The sequence below is a fragment of the Sebastes umbrosus genome, chromosome 21 (assembly GCF_015220745.1).
Source record: "Sebastes umbrosus isolate fSebUmb1 chromosome 21, fSebUmb1.pri, whole genome shotgun sequence".
In the NCBI taxonomy this organism is placed as follows: Eukaryota; Metazoa; Chordata; class Actinopteri; order Perciformes; family Sebastidae; genus Sebastes; species Sebastes umbrosus.
Genome location: NC_051289.1, coordinates 12,630,369 through 12,655,626, shown reverse-complemented (window position 1 = coordinate 12,655,626; position 25,258 = coordinate 12,630,369). Strand labels below are relative to the sequence as shown.

Below are 25,258 nucleotides of genomic sequence, written 5' to 3'. Positions count from 1 at the left end.
AGGAACAAAAGATTCAAGGGAATATTTCACGGGTTGACATTTGAAATATGATATACAGGACATGCACTGCCCTCGGCTATGAAGGCTAGTTGGACATTTTGTGCCTCTAAAGGAGACCTATGATCTATGACTGTCGCTCATGGATCAGGACCAGCTGGCTGAAATCGGTAGCCGTGCGATTCCTCTGGAAAAAAGGCATCAATAATGGAAAGGGCCTGAGAGATGAGACGAGTAGACAACGTGGTTCTGTTGCATTAACCATGAGAGGGTCTCCCTCTTTTGTCTTCCCCGTGCTTACTTTTCTTACTGTAGGAAATTCAAAAAAATATCAAAATTGGCCAGAACGGAGAGCAGGTGCTCCGGCTTCGTAGAAGGGACGGATCGAGGAAATGGAGGAGAGGCTGTGGGCACAAACAGAGGCCTGGGCCAGTGGCCAGAAGGAACGCAGCTGCACAATTCCCACTGTCCGGGCCATCTTGTGCTCTGTGTGTCTAACACGCTTGATCTGCCAAGAGCTCCTTTTAATTAACTACTCCATACAGCTGCATAATTACTCCTCTAACCTTCCCTAATCAGTCGCTCGCTGGTGCATACCATATTTTTCTGCCCTTGTTCATTGTTCATTACCTCGCTCATGTTGCTCATCCCCAATGCAAAGTCAACAACTCTTGTGTTTTCGGTGGGGAGTGCAAGCGGCGCCAACGGCAACGCCGCTTCGTCTAAATTTGGCACAAACTTGATACACAGGCGAGAGAATTATTTTACGAGACGTTATGGTCTGAAAGGTGTTTACATGCTGCACACTCTGTTCCACAGTCGCCTCTGTTTGGACGCATTCACCAGCTTGAGCATGTTCTGTCTCTATAATCAGGCAGCTGTATCGCAGTAAGGGAAGAGACATAATTGTATGCTTTCTTTTTTTCCATTCAGCCCAATCCAGTGTGAAGTGTGAAAGTATCCACTGTTGTCTTGGTTACATCTTCCCTCTTGTCTTTTCTGCCTCTATAAATAACACTGAAGGCTCTGAACTTAGAGGAAGCCCCCATTGGTATGAGTCAACAGTTGGAACACAACAGTGTGAAGCATCAAGTAGCAAAACTGAATGGCAGAATGGAAAAAAAGGCCATTTGAAACCAGGTAAACTGAACGTCCTCATCTGAACCGTATTGATCCAGATTAGAAGGCGAGTTTGGGACACGAGAGTTTAATTCAAATCATGCAATCTGTCACCGCATCAATAACCAGGCTTAGTTGATAAATATATAGTGTATTAGAAAACAAACAACACAAAGCAACATGACACAACGGCATGTGATTTCCATACTTGTAGTAGCCTGACCTTCTCTTAAGCCGGTGCATGAGCAATCCGACACTGGAACCGAGCCGATGGGATTCCAGCGAGCTGCTGTTGATCCTGGTTTGCAGGTAGGATTTAGTGCAGAGTTCTAACTGCATTTTGAATTTAGTCACTCTGCTTTTAGTGTAGGTGTTGATGGTTGAATGTGTTGTACACAAATCTGCACCTGTCTTCCACGGAACACCGGCTAAGATTCAACAGCTGTATGCTGGATGTTCGTCACTCCAGATAAGGTGACAAGGGGACATGAAGACACAATGGCACACAAGGTAGCCTTACAGGCTTACAGATACAGATACAGGTCAACACAATATTACAATGTCAATATGAATGTTTTCCCGATATTCACACATATTATATTTTGATAAAGCAAATTTATACAAAATCATCTTAACATTTTTTTGCTCTTCGAGTGCATTACATCAGAAAAAACATCACGTGTAAAGTCAAATAAGTCATTTTTTAAGTTTTCACAGTTTAACAACACAACATGATCATATCATCCAGAGCTTATTATTTATTTATTAATTTATTTATTTATTATTAGTTATTTAATAGATAGAGTTATTTTGAGTTGATTGACACAAATTTATTTTGCAACAATTTTAATTTTATGCAGAAATGCCAAATATTCCCTGTTTCTAGGTTCTAAAATTATAGTTTTTGCTGTTTTTGATAGTCTTCTATCCTTGTAAACTGAGAATTTTTGGACTGTTTGCTAGATAAAACAAGTTATTTGAATATGCCAGCTTGGGCTTTAGAAACTCACCAGTATTTTCACTACTTTCTGACATTTTATAATCAAAGGAATTAATCGACTAACCAAGAAAATAATTGGCAAATTTATTGATAATGAAAATAATTGTTAGGTGCAGCCCTTATATCATCATAACACTCTACTGAAAGTTGATAAATGACTTTGAATTATGGAAATATCAAATGATATCAACAGCAGATATGTTACATACCCATTAAACTGAATGCGCTGTAACCCAGCAGGTGGTATTTCTTCTGATGCACACTGTTTTACAGCATTTTCAACAGGGATGCTCAATGTTATTGGCATGTCATCATTATCGGCAGATAAAGGCTTTAAAATGACCTATCGGCATTGGCCAGAAATTAATATTCCCTCCCATATGACAGGTCAGTATGTAGGGATGGGTACCTAAACCTATTAAAGGGTCCCAAGGCATTTTAAGACACTTGATGTTCTCTGCAATTAGGTGGAAAAAAAACCTGTGCATATATATTGATATCGGCAATTGGCCAAAATGAGTTGTAAAATATCGTCAAAAATCGAATATCCCTAATTTTCAATCCAAACACACACACATTCAAGCGCATGAAGGCTAATTTGTTCTTATAATACATAAAATGCAATATATTGCATGCATTTCAATAGTCAACATGGGCCTGCGTGTCTCACTGCAGGTGAAACTCCACCAGCACGAGTGAAAATGTTGTTTCCCCCCCCCAAGTGTCACGTGTAAAACATGCAAAGCAGCAGTAAACACGCCTAAACCACAGCGGTTAATGCATCCTGCAGATTTGCTGCTCCCATCATCCCCTCTGAGAGTTGTAACTGCCTGTCTGGGATGGGTGGGCGAGTGGGTGGCTGATGTCACTGATGCTTTCCGGTGCGCTGCTCCTGTAATGGAGTCAATTTAGCTCCACGCTGAGCCATTTCTGTCCAGCCTCACCCCATGAAGGACACATTAGTCCCCCCCCAACCCCTCCCCTTGCCCTCCATCCCATCCCATCTCATTTCTTTCTCTCCTCCACTTCCTGCCGCTTCCTCTGATCTTTCCCTCCACGCCGCTCCCACTTTATATCTCCCATTTACATTTTGTTTTCTGTGCTGCAGCACATCCCACCTCGCCCATCCTGTGCTGCAATAAATATGCTCGTCCCGACAATGATACGGCCCTGCATGAGGATATAATTATAATTATATTATAGTCAAATCATGAACACTGCAGCAAAAAGAGATTAAATGCTAATCAGCGGCACTGAGAGTAGCGATAGGGTGCAGGAAAACGTGCACACCACGCTTACACATAGACACAACCTCGTATCCCAGTAGCCTGAGAGTGTATTTTGGAATGAAGTAAACATCACTTTCACTGGGTTGTTCGGTTTCTTGGAAGCAGTTGTGTGGGAGTGCGTTGCGATTGAACGCCCCACTATCTGAGGCGAGCACTCCCTCTGCATCCTTTGAAGCTGCTTCAACTTTAACCCCAGACAAGTTTCACATTCCCTCTGAACATTTCTGAAAAAAAATACAACTCTGTTCTAACCAGGAGCATAAACACAAGTTACCATCCATCACTATCAAAGCGGTCGTTCCCTCGCCATCACCTTCCCCGTATCACCAGAAGTATGCGGTATTTTCCTTTTGCTCTGCTCCAGCCAGAGTTCCATGAGCTTATTAATATCAGTCACACCCATCCAACCTCCAACTCCATCCCCTCCATCTCTGCCTCCTGCATGACTACACAAAGAAGGGATTAAGTTATCAGGATGATAAAGTGATAGCCGCACACTTCTGTGGCTCTGCGCTAAATTTGACTCGTCGCAGTGGAAACTGAACTTTAAATAGCCCCACTCTGTGTTTATGCCAGATTAGTAGCGCCGCACGCACGGCTCACTTGCTAATTTGCCTAAATTGTCTTACGCGGTGGCGTCAGATTAGGTGGTGTGATGACTTGCACTCTTGCCGCACGGGCCTGTGAGTTTGCAGTTCGGAGTTCACTCGGGAGTAGAGGATGCAAACGGGGTCACAATCTAAAAAAACAGCAATTGCATGAAAAGCGCAAACGTAACATAGTATTTGGGATGATATAGGTTACATGCAGTGTCCTCAACGGGGGGAGAGATAAACTGGAGGGCAGTTTTCTCTGCTGGATAGAGGAGCAGAGGATAGTGGGTGGGCGTGTGGGTGGAAGCAAACAGAGGCCATGAAAAAGGGATTGGCATCAGGGGAAGAAAAGGAAGAGAAAAACAAATAAAGCAGCAGGAAGGAACGAGATGAAGAAATTTAATGAGAGGAATTAAAAAAAGGGATGTTCCGGCGTTTTATGGCATCAATACATTCACGGAGTGGATGTGTAGTCAGCTGAGCGTCCCAGTCACAAACTGAACATGACACCTTGACTCGCCTCTGTTTGTACTACTGTACGATATGCCCTGTCGCCTAGGCAGCTAAATAGTAAATATGTCTAGTATATACATAAACAGAGATATGAGATACAACCTTTCAAAATAAGAGACACAACGAGGACTGGTCGGGTGAGAAAGAGTTCACATGAAGCACGTATCGGATATTACCAGTGGTGGAAAAGTATATTTACTCAAGTACTGTACTTAAGTAAATTTTGAGGTACTTGTACTTTATTTGGGTATTTCCATTTTATGCTACTTTATACTTCTACTCCACCACAATTCAAAGGGAAATATTTTACTTTTTACTCCACTATATTCATCTGACAGCTAAAACATGTAAATAAACAAATAAATCCTGATGCATTATTATGTGTAAAGATAAAACTTTATATATAGTAATTAAAATCAGCCCCACTTTTACCAGCTGCAACATTAAAGTGATGAAAAAGCATAAATAATTATAGTCTAATATTATTCTGAAATGGGGCATTCTGCATGATGATTACATGACATTACTTTTGGTACTTTGAGTATATGTTGATGTTAATAATTTTGTACTTTTACTTAGAGAGTATTTCTACACTGTGGTATTACTACTTTTACTGAAAGGATGTGAGTACTTCTTCCACCACTGGAGCTTACTCTACAGTACATCCACTCACGGTTAGGGAAGTGCACAGGCTTTTCTGTTATGCTACTGTACAAATCAAGAGTGGAACATGTGCTTTGCAATGAGTGGTACCACTTCCAAGGCGCAGGCTGAACACACATGATCATTAAACATTTACCTCTGCAGTGACCAAGAGAGAGAGAGAGAGAGAGAGAGAGAGAGAGAGAGAGAGAGGGAGTCGCCACAACATTATTTCATTCGACAGCAGTATTGATGGAACTTTTGGACCGAACCAAACAATCAAATAAACAGGAAATTATTTATGGAGTATTGATTATTTGTACCTCAGTAGTGTGTTTTTCCTCCCATGTTCAGTCTTCTACAGCGTGTGGCCTAGCAACAAACACTCTGTGAGGGAGTCTGGCTGCAGTTGCAAGCAGTAGAGGAGACGAGAGGAGACGAGCCCCGGAGCTATCTGTAAAATCTTGTGGATAGGAGCCACCTCCCTGTTATGGTCACAGAGTCACAACCTTAACCAAAGCACCATCCTTGTGAAGCTGCGTCTATGGCTCTCCTTCATAATAGGCTTTTATCCCTGCAACTGCTGCAGTCTGCTACTCCCATACACTGTAGCTCACCTCTCTCTCTTTCTGCTTATGGTATTTCCCTGTTTTTCTTTTTCTTTTCTTCAGCCAAAGCTTCCTGTTTCTGTCTGCGAGCACTTTGTTACAATTTAAGAAAACGTCCTGGCTATCAATATTTCACATCTCCCTTACTATCTCCTCCTTTATAACAGCGCTTCGCCAGCGGTGCCACTAGATACGAATGAGTGCTTTGTCAGAGCGCGGAGCAGATATCTACGGCTGATGAGGATGGAGATTTCATTATCATACTATTCAAGTTCATATAAAAAAACAAAAAACAGCAAAACGTTAGCTCAAGCAGAGCTCATGTTTAATCCAAAATACAAAGAGCTAAAGGGAAATTTGTTTGACATTTGCTATTGAGATGATATTTAATGTATTCTTGTAAATGGAGCGCCACGCTTGCTGCAGAGCACTTGAATTGCATCGTGCTTTGCATGATGCTGGCCATGCAATGTTCTACATGGCTGGCTACAGTGTGCTGCATTTGCAGTCCTGCACGATCATGCACACGTACACACGCACTATACCCACATGTATGCGGCGTGCACTAATGTGATTTGCAGGCTGTGTACACTGCATCTTTCAGTTCAGGGCCCTGTGGGGACCAATAGGAAGATTCTCATACACCGTCTGTTTCTGCAGGCATGCAGAATACCCACCTGAAAACAGGCAGAAATGGGGGCACAAACGCGTGTAAACACACACATTATCAAATATAAATTGACATGCTTGTTTACACAGCACACATCCTCAAATATGTCTGTATGTTTGGTGTCTGAACAATCACATCGCCAGAAAGGATTTTGGACGATTCTGCAAAATCCCAAAACAAAGTTTAGGGAAAGATTTTGGTTCGGGCAAATAAGGTATGGTGAAGGTATTGTAAGCATGCTTAAGGTATAGCAGGGTTCAGGCAACTCAGACACTTGCTTAATATTAGATAAAGATGGTGGTTACATTGAAAAAAATATTGTCTGTGATGAGATGCAAACTTTGCTCTCCAGAACAAATAGCTGACATGGCTAACAATCCGAACACGTTAGCAAATTGAATGCAATATAAAATGTTAATGCAATATAATATGCTCACCAACAAGTTGCACACTTTTTCATTTCCGTTGAAACAGCTGCCTGCTGTGGCAAAAAAAATGCTGATGAGAGCAGTGAGAATTAACCAAAACAGTAAAGTTGAGGAGCGTAAAATCAAAACAATAAGATGAAATATGCTGAATTGTGCCGAAGAGTTGAGGGAAACTACAGAGTAGTGAAAATTGTCTGTGGGTTTGTCTTTACAAGCAACACCTTTCACATTACAGTCATCTGACAATAGACTGTGTATAAGAAATGGACGTAGTCACCGTAACATCACCCATTGGTTTGTGGCAGAAGTGACACAAGAAGATGGAGTTAAGTACAACCTAACACTGAATAAGACATTTTTAGGCGACCAAAAATGTTAGAATTAACTTTCATGAAAGGGAAAACACACTTTGAAAGAGTTAAAGTTGTAAAATGAAAACACGGACAACTCCCAGACCAGTCAACACCGTGGTAGCAACATGTCAATCACAAGGGTGCCAAGCCCTAAAGCATCCCCTGCTTTATGGTCTATTTGACTCTAAATGGGACCATAATTTACTAAATGAACATCATTCTGTATTGAAGAAGACTTGAAACTAGCGATTGAGACCATAAACTCATGTGTACAATGTTTGCCGAGGTAATAAATCAAGTTAGAAGTAGGGTCATTTTCTCATAGACTTCTATACAATCTGACTGCTTTCTGCAACCAGAGGAGTCGCCCCCTGTTGGCTATTAGAAAGAATGCAAGTTTAAGGCTCTTCAGCATTGGCTTCACTTTTCAGACCCGGAGGTAGCCCACTGCATCTGATCCATTATTAATACAAAGATATTGATAAGAGCAGCTTAAATCAAAGCAACATCAATTTTTTTAATTCATGTTGACCTCCACCTGTTCCTCCCTGTGTTCTGATTTTTGCTCAGCCTGGAAGAAGAGAAGCCAATCGCTCCAGATTAGGCCATGAACCACAGTGTCCCCAACAACTCTAAGCTTCTGCTTGACCTTCTATTAGACAGCCAAGCAGACAACCAGCTTTAATCTGATACATGCCAGCAATGCTAATTGATTCTCTTTTGTCACGAGCGCGTGTGATTTGTTGCGTTGAGAAGCAGACGGGACGTCGCAGCTGACACTCTACGTCACACCGGCTGTTAATTTGTGTCCTGTAGTGTCATCAGAGGGGATTAGGGTAGCAGCACATCAGGTTGGGGGTGTGTCTGCCTGTCAGTCAGACAGACAGCCGGCTGGATTTATACCTCTCGACACCACAGTTAATCCTCGCAAGAAGACAGACTCCGGCTCTCAATTAAGGAAAAGAGTAATTTGTGGAATTTTTTTCGTGTTCAGTAAGATATATTACGTCGCCGTGATTAAATCGGCGCACCTCTTATAGATGGCGAAATGGTAAACATTTTAAAATTAATATTTATGAAACTTTTAAACTATTAAACATAAACAGCATTCCTCTGTCACAACTTTCCACTGCCAAAGTGTGTGCTGTTTCTACAGGCGCATTCCTCCAACTCTGAGGAGATCCATCAGCTGCATGAACCTGCAAATCTGGTGGCAAACTCACAGATATACGAGCAGTAGTGAACCTCAAGTGGAGGAATTTAGACAAAAACGACAAATAAATACAAGTTTTAATGTTAAATAAATTGACATGTCGAGGAAAACGCAGATAAATATGAATCTTTTGATGAATACATCCCTGTATTGCTTCAGCTGCCGGAGAAAGTGATCTTTCAAGTTAACAGAATTGCTGTCTAAGGAATGGAAATGAAACTGACACCACGTGTTATCTTGTTGGTCTTTCATCTGTCTGTGCATACACATGCATCTGTGTTTATGTACTCTTGTGTGCCGGAGACTACTTTAAAATTCCATTAATGTGCCTTCTGAGACGCACATGCACAGGCACACGCAGCCAAAAGGTCACCCTGGAAGCGCGTCACTTTATAAAATTCCACATTTTAACTAAAATTGGAGGCCAGGGTTTCGTCAGCTGTGACATGTGAAGAAAGGGAATAAATACATATTGAAGTGATAACAGAGGAGATGAATCACACGTCCAAGGGTTGATGATTCACTGCCTTACCCGATTTAATGCTTCACATTATAATCCGCATCAGCCTCTACCCATTCACAATGCAGCTATATGTTTAAATGAGACCTCCTAATCTCTCCCCCGATACTAACCGGTGATAAGATGCAATCTAGATTTTCAGATTTTTATTCTCTCTGCATGATTGCACATGTTTACTCGGTGTGTTGTAACGTGTTGGTATTTTTAGAAGTGAGCCGTCCTTTACATCTGCCCTTAAAGTGTTTTAATGCTAAGCTTTATGATGTGAGGCGTAAGATGACTTTTATGGCGACATTAATGCAGTTTTAAAGCGGTATTAGTCTGATCCAAATAGAGCGAGACAACTTACTGTGTAGTGGGTGAAAGCAACCACTCAAAAAGGCGAGAATAGCAACACTGGAAACGTGACAAAGGCCGGCGCTACTTTGCCTTGTATCAACAGTCATCCATCAACATTAGTATTGTTATTCGCTCTCGGGCACCTTATTCAATACCTTGGAACAGGAGGCGAAAACTAGGGATGCTTAGGAGCGCTAGGTGGCCTTTAGATACTGTCACGCTACTTAAGGGGGATTTATTGCAAAACAAGTATACTTTAAAAAATCTTTAGTTGGGTCGGCGCCAGAAGCGGCGGCCAGCACCGGCGAGTTTGGGTGCGAGGCAAAACAGATTTCTAGTGGGTTTGGCTGATTCATATCGCAGCACACATTGTAAATTAAATAGGTGGAGACGTGCCATAAATGTTTATTAGTTTTTATATGAAAGAGGTAAGAGAGGAGACAAGTGATTTGGGAGCAAGGGTGAATGAATGGAGGACACTAAGGTAATATGAGAGGCAGAGAAGAAGAAGAAGAAGAGGTAAACAAGCATATTTCACACCAGAGATGTGGATATATCAAAGCAGTGTATAAAGAGAATCAACTTAGCGGTGAGTCACTGAAGGTGAATCACATAAAGAAAAGAGCTGAGCTGCTGTAAAAGTAGCACCAAGTTCAGGAAAATAAATATAAGAAATCCAGACGTGAATACACAACATCAAGTGTGGCCGAGGAAGTGAAACAGCAGATATCAGCGTTTAAAAGCATCAAGTGTGCTAGGCCAGTGGTGTTTCGTGGTTGAAACTTGCACTGTACACACTGCACAGCCTTGTACTCTGAAATACAACCAGACAGTTGGGCCTTTCAACGCAGCGGTCAATACCTGAGAGTCATCCTATCGATTGGCGAGGCTTCAACCAAATGTCAACACCCAACAGACCAAAATCTTCCCTGATCCTGCAATAATAGAGGACAGATCCTTCTTTAGCTGGCAGTACCCAATAAAAAACACAAAGGAAATTTGTGCTGTGATATGTCTGACAACACCAGAAAAGGTCCACAGTTAACTTTTTTTTAACACGTAAAGACAGAGAACCACATCCGCTCATACACCAGAGAAAAGCAGAAGGAAGGGTGACCTTTCGGGCGTGTCAGACGCTGATCCTTTGGCCCACCGCTTGGCTTCCTGACATTGACACAGGTCACATGCTCTGAGTGTGTGTCTTCGTCCCTAAGGCCAGCCTGGTCCTTTCCTCCAGTGGCAGTAAGCTGATTATAATCACACTAGGGAGCTAAAGGACGGTATCAATACCCCTTGTCACCTCGCCTCACTAGACATACAGCTGGACAGCTCCAGTTGAGCGCACGTTTAGTGATGCGTTTGACTGATTTTATGAATGGCTTGGATGAAAACTGAATGGCACAGGAAGTATGGGATGAATAGAACATATAAAGTTATTCATTTTTATCTAATATTTCACACCCCAGCTGTAACGGGGGATTAATGCTGTGACCTTACAGAAAGATTTCAGTAACTAGAAGGGACGCTGCTGCTTAGAGGAACCGCACTAAATTTAGTGATTTAATCAACTGTTTGTTTGCAAAATGTTTTTCTTCTTGAAACAAGCGTAACAATTCAGCCCATTCGCACGAAAAGGCATATGAATGACACAATAATGCACAGCATGTGCAATAAGAACACCTTTCTTGCTTGTGGAGTGTCATTTGTCACACCATGTAGCCTGTACTGACTGCAAGAGAGGGTAGGTGGATGGGTCCTTCAAATACACTACTTTTAACCAGGAGAACGGTGTCCGAGACCGGTGTTTTGTTTTGTAAGTTACTACGTTAGTGACATTTGTCACATGAAATTAGTCACATGTTTTTGTCTCGTGACGTCATATGTTTTTAGTGACATTTGTGACATTGTTTTGTTGCCTTAACCCAACTGCAGATGTTATTGTAGTTTTGTTGCGTGGCGTACAAATGACACACGAAAAGCCTACAATGCGTCCTCATGACACGCAGAATGTCCTTGTAATGTCGTGCTATTTATGCCTTCCACTGAGACCGGGTTGAAAAATTAGTAAAAGCAACAATATGATGTAATCCAATACAATTAACTTCACTTGTTTTTATTCAAAATAACTTCACATAAATGTAATTTTTGTTTTAATACTAGTCAAGTTAGTAAAAAAAAATCTTTCAAAGACTAAGAGGCTACAGCTGGTGGCTTTGTGAGGCTGTATTTAAACACAGCTGTCAGCATGCTACTGTATCATGCTCACAATGAAAATGTGAATATGCTGATGTTAAGCCGGTATAATGTTTATTATGTTCATCATCTTAGTTCAGCATGCTAACATTTGCTAATAGGCCTTTTTCCAGGGAAGACATTTTGACTTGTCACAGTAGGAGAAGCAGAAGTGTACATAATGAACTTAATGATGGCTGAATTCCATTTAGCTGCTTTGATTTCAGGCTCCTGCTGTTGTGCATGTTGATTTACTGTCAGTCTCACTGGAACACTGGAATAGAACAGAGCCATCATTAGTGTCATTAGTAACACCTGCACTTTACCTACTATGACAAGTCACAATGTCTGCTGTGAGAAAGGCCTATTAGTTGAAAACACAAAGTACAGCTAGGGCTGATGGGAATTTAATTCACTTAAAACCCTGACCTGCTAGTGGTCAACAAAGTTATTACTATTCATCGTCTGGAGATCATGGATATGTGTAGTTGTTGAGATATTTAGATCTGAACCAAAGTGGTGGACTGACCAACAGACACTGGCACATATCTCAAGAAAATTCAAGTAAAGAAACTCTTGAAATAAGCATAATCTATCTCTTGCCACGGGCAGAAAAATCTTTAAATATTGTGCTTAAACTTTCATGACTGAATATGAGAATACAGTATTTAAGATGAACCTTTTGCATTATGGATGTCAGATATAGGAGAACTGAAATTTAAGGTGCATTAAAGCATTCGGGGCGAGGCAGAGTTACTGTGGTCAGCAATGAGGAACTCCTGTGGCTCAGCAGAAAGACGCGGGAGGCCCACACACACACACACACACACACACACACAACAAAGAGCAGGAGATATAATAATTTCTTCTGTCACTTTCCTGGGGCGCGGGGAGACAGCAAACAGCTGGCAGCACAGCCCACAGTGATGCCAACAGCGTGATGACACGAGAGAAAAGCGAAGTGAGAAAGAGGGGAAGACGGTGTATGGAAATGGAGGGGGTCCAACAGAGGGGCTAAAATAGGAAAAAGTAGGAAATAATAAAGACTGGGGAGGAGGTGGTGGCGAGGGGGGAAATGTGAAGCGTTTGCCCAATCACAATAGCTTCTGCTTCGTCACCCAGTATCCATGAGGCAATGGCTAACAAGTGCCTTTAACCCTTCTCAACCTCCCACTAATCCGCGCTATCTGTCTCCTTTCTCCTCAGAGTCTCCTTCGGAGAGCGGAGGTTTTTTAATTAATGTCCTACAAAACCCCGTCCCTGTTCGGCTGCTGATGCTCTGGAGACCCCGTGATTCGGCGTGGAGACGGAGAGCCTGGCTACAAGAATAGGCCGAGACACCATTCTTCTTCTTTCTTTCACTTGAACTCGGAAAAAAAAGATTCTTCAATCTTGGCGCAATTAAAATTATAGGCTCATCATATCGCAGCAGCTCCAGCGCTGAATATGACTGTGTGTGTGACCTCCTCTCCGTCGCACAATATCGGGTAATTTCGGTGTCAGTGAGAGCTATTACAGCATATGGTAGGAAATGACACAAACAGTGCCGAAGACACTTCACGGGGAAAAAGAAAACCATCCCAGTGACAAAGCGTGCAACGTGAGGGCAAGTTTGAGTCAGTGAGACGTGCTGATACTGTGCAGCACAAGCGATTCACTTACATTTGCATTTAGGGGTTGGTTGTGTGGGGGCTGAGGTACCAGCTGCTCTGCCTCTCACACAGCCTGTATAGAGATGAATTGCTCCCTGGGTGTCGATAAGTCACCATGGCACACCACGGTCACCATGGAAACTACGCAAACACAGCATTTCCGAGGAAACAAGTAAAATGAAGTTGATTACACGTTCCTTTTTTCTTCCTTTCAAGAGCTCCTTGGAGGGCTTTTCTTGGTCAGGGGAGACTGTCAGGACGCCAAAGGATATCCCTTTTGTTAGCTCGGTTTTGCTTCAGCACCGCTTGTTTTTCAGGTGCCCGTATTGTTTGTTATCGCACATAAAGGCGCTCGGTCTTTGAATCGAGAAGCAGCAGAGCACCTCGGTGCTGCAGGAAGTGGAGAGACCCCCTTTGAGGAAGTACTTCTCTGACTACTGAATCATAAACATGATTGATAAAGAGCCAAATGTAAAAACACCACAATGAATACCAATGCAGTCTCATATCGCTGCTTCCATGATGGAGCGGTGGGCAGGATCACAACTCAGCCTTCACCCCGCGAGGAAAACAGAGCTGAGGGATGAAAAGGGCGCAGGAGGTCGGAGTTATAAGGGGAAATTGAGGATTGTAGTGTGATGGCGATAAAAAAAAGAATGTAAAAAGAAGGCTATGAAAGCAGCTGAGGTGGTGAACAGAGAAAGGAGAGGAGGTGAAGGATATTGAGAGAAAAGAGAAGTGAGGGGGACAACAACAGTGTGGCACTCAGTGTGTTGTGGCACCCACAGGAAGCTGGCTCAGCACTATTTGAAGGCTCTCAGATAAAGAGGTGTGTGTGTGTGTGTGTGTGTCTATATGGGCACGTCCGTTTGTGTGTACTACTGTATGTGTATGTGTGGAGTTGTGGAAGGCTGACTGTGAGTACATAGCGTGTGTTTGTGTGTGCAAAGGGGGTTCATTGAAGCACGTAATAGAGACCTGGTGTTCATAGCGTTTAGAATGATGACTCTCTCGTCCTCGTCTCTACATTCTGACGCCTTCTGGGACGGGGGAAAACAGCAAAAGACGGGACGAGCAAACCTCACGAGGCAGCGGTGGAGGTAATGAGCAGGAGGACGGGGGTTGGGGGGGGGGGGGATGAGGAAGGCAGGAGGAGGAAGGAACACATTAGCCTCTTACCTAGAGCGTCACTCAAGCTGGCAGTGCCAGCCAGCGCTGCTCGCTGCTGGTCCACAGCCACTCCCAGCCTTCAGTGGGATTTATGTCTCGCTTTGACGGCGCTCAAACCTGTACTGGGGCTTTTTGCCAATTTACATCTCCTGCAGGCTGAACAGGCATGATGTGTGCAACTCATAGAAAGTGTTTAACAAGAAATGGTGGGAAAAAAGAGGGAGCTCTATGGAGATTTTAGCATCTTTTTACTCATTGTTTTGGTTTTCTGGACTGCAACTTTACTGTTTTGGTTCATTCTAACATCTCTCATACACTACCTGCTCAGCACCAGACGGTAGACAGATTAAAGTTAGCAACTAGCTGGTGAACATAGCGGAGCATTTAGGAGCTAAATAAACAGATATTTATCTTTGGAGTTGGTGGAGACCAAAACAGAGCTGAAAAGAGAGTGAATATTTGACTTAAGTCCTGTTTATACTACTGAACGGACGCGTACACAGACAGTTGTGGACACCACGGATGCGTAGTGGTTCTGTTTATACTGTCTGCTTGGAGGACACGTTCCACACATGCGCAGTAGATCGCCACCACTTGTAGCGTAGTGACTGCGCGGTCAGCAATATTACGAATCTTACTGTAGCGAAGGCATGACTCGCGCTACTCTGCCTCTGATTGGCTTACCATGATATTCTTACCCTAACCCAAACCAATCTCACTCAACCAACGAAGGCAGCGAGTACTAGCCAATCAGAGGAAGAGTAGGGCGGGTCATGCCTTCGCTATAGCAGGATTCGTAATCTAGCACACGGTCACAACAAATTGCCTCGACATGAATGTCCGCACAGAGCCAAAGCATATGCCCTTTGATGATGAAATTTATAAGTATGAGTTGAGTATAGATCAACAAAAAGACATAGGTATGTGGAGATGTTGGCAGGAATCATTATTGATAAATCATTCAAACATTCACTATTTCTGGCTTCTGAATTATGAGAAATTGCTTCTTTTTTTCTCCTTTATATCATAATAAATCAAATATCTTTGGGTTTTTGACCGTTGGTCGGACAATACAAGCAATTTGAAGACCTTTAACCTCTCCGTCAACATCTTATAGACTAACTGATTACTTGAACAAATAATTGACGGATTAACTGATTAAGAAAATAATCCTTACAGTAGTCGTTTAACAGCCTTGTTCACTTAGGAAATGTGAGGGTGCATTCTGGGGATGACGGTAGAATTACTAATGAGGTTTCAGCCATCAGGCTTCTCACACCATCTGGCCACTCATTAGCCTCGGCTTGTATTGGCCATGTTGTTTATGCTAGACTTGAGCTAAAGTGAGTTTTTCTGGTTCCCCCCTAAGTCACACTGAATCCAGTTTTGCCTGTTGTTCTCTCTATTCCGTACAGTGTGTGAATAACACTGGTCGTGGCTCATGAGTTTCACTTAATGATGTCTTCATTCATGCATGGTCAAGTGCAATAAGCCTTAAGGCAGCCCAGAGGGGCTCTGCTGGGACAGCATCGCCGCTAAGCTGCGTCCAGACTGTAATTCCCCTGCATGCAAGTTCCCACTGGTAATCACGAAAATGGAAGAAAGCAGCGTTTGTGCAAAGCAAAGCAAAAAAGAGAGAAGAGGATGGATGTGTGTTTTGCACACATTAATCAACGAGCATTTGTGTAATTATTAAAAATGTACAACGGTGTGGTTTCAACAGATCAATTTTAAAGGTCAGCAGCAGCGATAGCTTTATCTGGTTCGTCTTCAACAACTTCCTTCCAATGTTCCCTCTCAACCCTGCGGGTGAATCTCACAGATGCAACGCTTTAGTTAGATCAATAAAGGGCTGCAGTGTCCTAACCTCTTTATTTTAAACATGACCTTGGGATACCTCTGCTGTGAAACCCGAATGAGAGCAGCCTCTCAACAGTCTGACACAAGCACTTTCAGAGCATTTAAAATATATAACAATACTTTTATGATATGAACTGCTGACATAATGCCCCCCTTGTGTATTATTGACCACATACATTTGTGTACATACAGTGATATATGCACCCAGAGCATGAGTGTAAAACTGAGCTACAAGACATCACTTCATAGATGTTCACAGTCAACAGATATCACAATCCCGGTAAACGTGCAACGCTGCTGTTATGAAAGTTGATATTTGCTGCTTAGTAACGAAACTATAAATTTAAACAGCTCCAACTGCGGAGAGTGGAAAGTGCTCTATCAGCCTCTCGTGCAGTTTGTTGTCCATATGAGGAAATTCGTGTTTAGAGTGCGTAAATAGCAGGATGAACTAGTTATACACAACAAATCAGACACTTTTTATGAAAACAATAGGAGGCACGGTTACAAAGGCTTTAAACTAATGAAACAGCTGGAGTATACAAGGTATGAAACTGACACCAGAGAGCTTTTCGACTCTACTCTCAACCCCGATATTTTGTAACATTTCTGATCTGAACCAGAACTCATTTCCACTTCAGATAACCCTTAAGCTGCAGGTGACTAATAGAGGGAAAAGAAAGACAGCGGTGAACAGGGGTCTGAGTTAAAGTGTGTCCTGGAACATCCAGATGATAAATGCCGCTGCTGCCTCTGCCCATGCAGTGACTATAAGAACTCATGCCACCTATAATCTAGGAGGTTCTCTCTTATCTGATTATGATGGTAAAGAGGATTTAGGCGCTGGTGCCTAAATGCTAGGCTGTACTGATTAGAGGCCCGGTTGAAGGCTTATGTAACTAGGAAGCTGCAGAAGGGAAGAAGAAGGTGTGCTCTACTAAACTCCTCTCCTGTAATGCATCCGGATAACTTGCTGAAGGCCAAATAAGATAATATAGTTCAGTAATAACCAACACGTTATCATCCCAACTCGTCATATACTGACGCTTTGTCAGACCTCTCGGCATCACTTTTTGGTCGCAGTAAACACATGCTTAATGTTGTGAATTAAACAAAAACACTTGCTTAAGTTCAGGCAACAAAACCCCTATAGTTAGGTTTAGGAAAAAACCACATGGTTGGGCTTAAAATTACTACGTTTGTACAGTGAAAACGTTGTGAACAGGGGATACAAACAATGGTCTCCTGGATGAAAGTCTTGTGTTGGCTGGACCCATCCACCTTCCCTCCTGACCGCCCGGTGTGTCTGTTTTCGCTCTTAAAACTACATCACCACACTCTCGGCGCACTTTCCATGAGTGTTTAATATTGACACAGATGGGTTTACATTGTAGTTAATGGAAAGCTCGGTGCGTTTCATACTGACGCTCAAGGGTGCCTTGTGCGTCGGTATCTAACGCCAACGACCATAACAAAGCGTCAAATTTGATGCCCTTGGGAATGAGAACAGGCTGTAATAAGTTAACTGGTTTGAGTTTTTATCAGTTTCTCTGCCTCTTGCACAGAGGCATCACCTTGACTTAAAAGCACTGAGACTGGCTTATGATCCTCAAACACTCAAAATCTGATTTCAACAGTCAATGTCAGCATCCAGCGGGGCAGGCTTTTCACAAAATAAGCAAAAAAGTAACAAGCTGGGAACATTTCTTCCATAAAATGCCAATGCATATCGATTTAACCTTCTGAAGACTGAACACAATCCAGGCAGGAGATGAAAGGATGATAATGAAAGACAAGGTAGCGGACCTGCTGCTTCAAATTGACCTGAGGGCACAGAGCATTTGACTTAACACTGACTTAAAAGCCTCTCCCTCTCACTTTTTCCTATCTCCACCTCCCTTCATTTTGGACTCTCCCACTATCAGAAACTACATCTTACATGAGGCCAACTGCTTGCTCAGCTTGCTTCAGTGCTATAAAAGCCTGGAAGGAAACAGACGGATGGAGAGTTAGAGGCTGTCTGCAATAATCTGAAACAACAGGCAGCTGTGGAGTTACAGTTTGCTCCTGTCACACTTAAAGCTACAGTGTGCATTAATATTGGCATTTATGGCTGCGCTGCATTAAGACGGATGGATGTCACAAAGATTTCCATTTGAGGTGTCTGTTACCTTATTATACTATAGCTGCCTCATACTGTGTCATCATCAGCGCCTGCGGTCAGACGGGGGACCGTCTTCGGCTGCTTCCAAGCGTGGGAGGACTAAACAGCACCCATACAGGCCCATTGCTCAGCATTCCCACCAGCTAGACTAGATTATTAGATAAAGGGGAGAGTAATGGTGCACATCCACATTTAGAGCAAGCAGAAGGCTGGACACGGCCGATGTAGGGAGGAGGGGGGAGATAGAAAACCCAACTTGAAATGTCTGGCAAGTAGAAACATTGATCTCTTTAAAATGCTCTGAATCCTCGGCCATTATTTCCCCAGACGGCCCCGGACTGGTTTGGCTCTAAAGTGAAGAAACCCTAAACTGGGGGGTTGTTTTCTTATCTCTGCATGATTGAACACAAATGAAAATAAAATGCAAACTATGCCTTACATATATTACAAGTGAGCACTGTAGGAATCCATGTAGCATTCATTGATGATGCCAGGAACACAGCCTGACTCATATGTAAATGATGAAGCTCTCACTAAATCACTAATTGTGTGGCAAACGGTTGGTGAGGTCCTGATATTTATCGCACGCGTCCTGCATACCGCTGTGCTTATCTGAACACAGCGAGAAACGCATCTAATCACGCTGACAAAAGACATATATAGTAGTTTGTAGTTTGTAACCTGCATATATATATGCAGGTTACAAACTACATTTACATACAAGTTATAAGCACCAAGATCCATCTTTACAGGAATGATGGTAATGTATTTACGCAGGGAGAACGTCAGACTCCTTACAGCGCTCCAGCAATTTGGATATGGCTTCCTTTTATGAGCTTGTGCTAAGTGTGTTTGCTGTGCAACTACACCCGTGACTCATTGTAAACAAAAGAGGGTCAGGGCAGCACAAATCCTTCTGGCTCTATATCAAGGATGACACGTTCTACTGGATTAATAGAAATTATAGCCCACAGTATGGAAATCGGAGGGCGACATCCATCTGACCTCATGTTCTTTCTCAACATGAGTGCCACTCTAATCTTATATAATTTAAAGCTGCAGTTGGTAGAAATGGAGCATATATGATAAAAAAAGAAAGTTACTAAGTCACTATATCCTGACAGTAGTGCATGAGACAGGTTATCTGAAGAAAAATCATGTGCCTCTGTGTCCTCCGATGCTGCTAATGGCATCTGCAAGATTTCACAGACTGGAGGAAAACAACCAATCAGAGCCGAGCTGGAGCCTTGCCGTCTCTGAGCAGCTGTCAAACACTCGCGAACTCTGATAAAACTGTCAAACTAGGCAGCGCTGATCAAATACGAATCAATATTCTGTTACTGTAATGCCTATTTCTCGCCTCAGATGTTTTCAGAAACATCTTGTGGTGTACTGTTGTAGCTGTAAAATGAGAAAGTTTGTCACCCAGCAGCCATGTTGAGATCAGTTGAGGAAATACCAAGCACCGCCCACCAGCCGGAGAAAAGCCAATAGGAACGCTCAATAGGAACGCTCGCTCTGAAATGACCTGTGATTGACCAAAGATTTTTTTAAAGCCTGAAAACAGAGCCATGAGGAGGTGCAGAAGTCTCGTTATGTTTCACGACAGTTGAATTGCAATATGCTGAAATGTTATTATGGATTTTTTTGCCCAATGATGCCAAAAACATTCTGCCTACTGAAGCTTTAATAGCACATTTTACCCGTGGCTATAAGCTGTGGAGATGACAGAACAGAGAGACTGTGTTACTTGTAATTGTATCTTCAATAGGACCCTGGACGTTCACCTGTGACAAACCAAGCACCAGATAGAACTGGACACAAACTAATTCCCCCATCATCCTCCTCCTCTTCCTCCTCCTCCTCCTCCTCCTCCTCCTCCTCCTCCTCACAACGACGAGGGCACTCAACCAAAAGTCACGCAGTAGCACAGAGAGGCCACTGCATTAGCCGGTGTCCTTTTTGTTTTGACCATTTCATTTATTATTCATTGGGGAATGTTTGCAGAGATCCAGCTCAGCATCCTGAGGCGTAACTTACATGACTGCCTCTCTTACATCACTATCTCTTTCTCTTTCTCGTTCTCTCTCTCTGAGGGCTTTCCTCTGCCACTATCTTCTCCGCCACCTCTCTTCTTTCACTTCTCTCCCAATTCTCACCTCTCTGTTCCTTTCTTTTTCTTGGTGCAATGTCTTCAATCTTTTCCACTCTGCGAGGACTTGCCCGTCCTCCGAGAGCGTGCACTAATGTTATAGCTGACGAATGTAATCCTAGCTTGATTGACCCTGCTGAAAAGGTCAGTCTTCTCGTGCTTAACCTTTATTTAAGGGCACAGAGGGCCATAGGTGCTATACAACAGCTCTAATATCTGATTAAGGCAGTGCAAGAGAAAAGAGAGAGGGAGAACAAGACAGAGAGGGAGAGAGAGAATATGCCAGAAGACTCTGAATGCATTTGACAAAAGGTAATGGCATTTCCTTTGGTCAAGAGCTTTCAAGGGTTCTCACTGCACGGTGCGTGCCCCATAAAAAGGTTTCCCTGACCTCGGGGAGCTGCCATCTGACGGTCGAGCGGCCCCGGCAGTCTATTTCCAAAATGTTCTCTCAGCTGTGGATAACCTCAGCACGATCGCAGGGCTGAGCTATTAGAGTCACGTTCAAGTTCTCCTCGTGGAGCACTCAGCGCAATGTCAATTTGAATTAGGGTGGGATTTCCCTTTAAGGTTTCACAGGCTTCCCCCACACGGTAGTGAACAGGTCAGCAGTTCTGAGATGCCGAATGAGGGACTGTATTGAGGAGGTAAATCACTTGGAATATCACACAGCGTAGCAAATTACCCCCACCGCTGCTGTCACCTGAGTTTGCCTTAAATTAGATACCGGCATCCTCCTTATAATTGATTCTTGTGATATACAGCTGGAGGCAGAATACAATTATGAAGCTCAGGCGGGATAACTTGTCAATCACAAATCACTACTTGAGTCATGGTAAACAAGCCATGCAGGAATAACACAGGAGGGAAGAGTAAAACACGTATCGCAGCCTCATCTGAACCTTCAGTGTCATTTATGGTATTTTTACAGCTGAATACCGCACTATAGCCTCAACACTGCAGCACACGTACAGGCAGCACATCAGGAGCTGCATTTCTCCCACAGAGGGGATGATGTTGCTTTGGTCACACACACACACAGGACGCCATGTTTATGATCCTGACATGGAATATAATCCTGGCCAGCCCTGCCCCTGCACTGCAGTGATGATGAGATCAGGATACTGGAGACCAAAGGTAAATTACCAGTGATTGGATTTCATCATGGGCAACCTACCTAATTGAGGAGCGAGTCACAGCAGTGAGGTTATGAAGAGGAGGAGTTGATAGAGATGTCGTCATGTTACCAGGGACAACCTGGACATTGCTACATCTGACTTTTATCGTGTACGAATGAAAACATCATCAAATCCAAGTTAATATAACAAACGGCTCCAGAATCAACAGCATCCATTGATGCACCCGAGACAAACTCCACTTTTGACGTCATTTCGCTGACTCATCCAATCAGAGACTGACACGTCGTAGCACTGCACAAGAAAAAAGAGACTTGACAGGTCCACACTGACATACTTTATCCCTTCAAAGAAAGGCAACACTGGTAGACGCTGACGCACCCGCCAATTATTTTGTCAAAGCAAATGGCGTCTAAATGTAGCTCCTGCAGTGATTTCACTACTAATTTATCACTGCCAGAGAACTATAAATTTTACTTTACCATGCTTGCACATCACCAGCTCTCCACTTCCACCCCTCATCCTCTGCTTCTGTTCGTCCCTTACATCCACACAAATCCAAAGACTGCAGCCTTCTTTTCTCTATATTTAATCCATCCCTAACAACTGTTGCTACTTACAGAGATGGAAAGTAGACAGATGGCACGAGAAAACACCTGATGAGAGTACAGCGCACGCCTGTTTAACATTCAAATTCATGAACTCGTGTTTTTTTTTTACAGGTGGGAGTACAGGCCTTTAATAAGTGTGCTTGTAATGTGTTATGATCCAGGCTTTGAATGTGATCAGGAAAATGTGAGATGGGGGCGGTGTGTGATCGCACTTCCAGTTTCGGTTCCCTACCTTGGCAGCCACCGAGGAGCCGGGCTTCTCCAGGAGATCCCACAGCTTCTTCCTCTTGTCTGGGCAGCAGGTGTTATCAAACTCTATCTCCCCCTCCCTCTCCCTCATCGTCTCTGCCTCCCTCCGCAGCTCCTCGTTCATCTGCTCTTTTTTCTGGTGGTAGCGGGCCTGGCAGCAGGACTCCAGGTAGATCTCGTCAATCCCCCAGTAGTCCAACTCCTGGCCGAAGGAAAGGGCGCACATCTCTTCCATCATGTGCAGTTTGCCCGTGCGGTAAAAGTTCAGAATGGAGGTGAAGGCCCCCGGGTGCCGGTCGAAGAAGTACTCGTTTTCGTTCAGGCTGTAGTCGTCGCACACCTCCATCAGGGACTCGTGGGTGTTGCAGTCTCGAAGCTTGCCGAGCCGGGTCCTGGGTAGCCTGTCCAGGGTCCGCCACAGGACCTCGTGGTTCAGGCCCCCGACGTTAAGGCGGACTCTACGGGAGCGGGCTTTGGTGCGGATGATGTCGATGGGCTCGGGGGGCAGGGAGGGAGCGTTCAGGATGTTGGTGGGCTTGAGCCCCGCTGGTCCAATCTTCTCAGCCATGGTGATGGAAAAGGAGACTTGTTGGGGAGGATGTCACGATGACACAGAAAATAGAAAAAAAAAATTGAATTATGTTGGATCCTCTTTAGGCAAGTCCCTCCATGGCTGAGAAAACAAAAGAGACAGTTAATGATGACTAAATCACTGATGACACATCACGTTCACTAACAATAACTGGATGTATTACACAATTTAGCATCTCTTTTTTTATGCTGTGTTAAGCATTTTTTTTCTTCTTCTTTAAATCAGCTCTTTTTCAAGCAGCACTAAAACAGTCACCTGTTACTTTAAATTGCCATTCAAAAATAGGAACAGCTTCACTATTGATCCCTCTCATCTCATTTCTACGAAAGGTGTTAGACACAATCAATGATTTTGTTTTAACAGTCAATATGGCTGCTTTGATTTGCACTCAACTCCAGCACTTGTGAGGCTATGAACTCTTGCCCGAGCACTGCTTTTAATGCGGCTCCATCGGTCCAAAATGGGACTATAGCTAAAGGTCAGGAAGCAAATGACCTGAAAGAAGCCTTGAAATTCATTCATGTGTTCTTAATGGAGGAGGCAGCAATATATGGAGTCTTATGTAGCTTGTTCATTTCAAAATATATTTTCCTTTGCCACATTTAGCTCATAATAATCACATTTTCTGACAAATATAACCCCTTGCACCTGAAAAGAGATTTTTTAAAATTTTAACAGGATGATTAAAAAGCCACTTGGATAAGTCTTCAAAATTATATATAAAAAAAGTTGTAAATATTAGAGCCTTTAATCATTTGTTGAGACAGGTTACTATTTCTAATTAGGAACATCATTGTACAGAATTGAGATAAGCGGATGTTCTTGAATGCAACAGTTTTTTTTAGTTACACTGCCTGATTATTTGCACCAAACCCTGACCACAAAACAGACAATGTGACTTTGCAGATGATACAGAACGAGTAGGTGTGTATAGGAGAGATGTAAAGCTGCATCACATTGATCATCTATATGCCTTGACTTGTTCTGCAGTCCTATAAATCCAAAAGCATCGCAGACCTGTTACGCCACAGCGCATTTTTTGTTTTTACAATCCCAACACCTAAACAAAAGCTGCACTCGCAACGCACCAAAGTATCCAAAATAAAAACAAAAAGAAGTGTCTCTCACCTTGCCGAGATAAACCACCTTTTGCATGCAAACTCCTGTTGTTCCTAAGAGGAGTAGAGAGGATGCAAAGGGAGCCGGGATCTCCCCCTTTTTTTAGTCAAGCGACCACGACTGAAGCAGAGAGAGCACTCCGCACTCCACGCAGCGCAGAGAGGAACGCGCGTCCCACATTGTGTTGAAAAATGAAGAAAGAAAAGAAAGAAAAGAAAGCGTTAAATGTCTTCCTCTAGAAGAGATGATCACCGGGACAGAAGCAGCTCCGGTTCTCCATCGGAACACTGTGGAAAGAGTCCTGCCTTCATCCTAAAAGCTGGCAGAGAGGACTGACTGACTTGCTCTCTCACTGAATCACTGTGCTGCTGCTGCTGCTGCTGCTGCTGCTGCAGACGTCGTGCGCGCAGAAAAGGCAACAGAGGAAAGAGAAGGAGACGAACGGGATAAGAGAACTGCGGAGTGTCCCGCTGGATACTAACACGAGGAGGAGCAGGAAGGGTGCACGAGGGCTGCATGCGCAACATCCTATAGAGGTGAAAGGCAACTATCAGGTTATATAGACTATTCTATAATAACATGATTAAATAAAAACCAGGTGAAAGGCAATTATCAGGTTATATAGACTATTCTATAATAACATGATTAAATAAAACCAGGTGAAAGGCAACTATCAGGTTATATAGACTATTCTATAATAACATGATTAAATAAAACCAGGTGAAAGGCAACTATCAGGTTATATAGACTATTCTATAATAACATGATTCAATAAAAAAACAGGTGAAAGGCAATTATCAGGTTATTATAGATTATTCTATAATAACATGATTAAATAAAATCAGGTGAAAGGCAACTATCAGGTTATATAGACTATTCTATAATAACATGATTAAATAAAACCAGGTGAAGGGCAATTATCAGGTTATATAGACTATTCTATAATAGCATGATTCAATAAAATCAGGTGAAAGACAACTATCAGGTTATATAGACTATTCTATAATAACATGATTCAATAAAAACCAGGTGAAAGG

The 25,258-nt window shown here is 43.0% G+C and overlaps 1 protein-coding gene across 1 annotated transcript in view; it reads right to left on the bottom strand.

The window, feature by feature from the left end:
- kcnb2 (potassium voltage-gated channel subfamily B member 2) overlaps positions 1-24,940 on the bottom strand; it is a 90,994-nt gene extending 66,054 nt beyond the window's left edge. Inside the window, exons 1-2 of the mRNA XM_037757227.1 lie at positions 24,231-24,940; positions 22,494-23,183 (exon numbers count right to left, since the gene is read on the bottom strand). Coding sequence (XP_037613155.1) covers positions 22,494-23,078 — 585 coding nt within the window. The 5' untranslated portion in view covers positions 23,079-23,183; positions 24,231-24,940. The remainder of the gene's footprint in view (positions 1-22,493; positions 23,184-24,230) is intronic.
- Between the last annotated feature and the right edge of the window lie 318 nt (positions 24,941-25,258).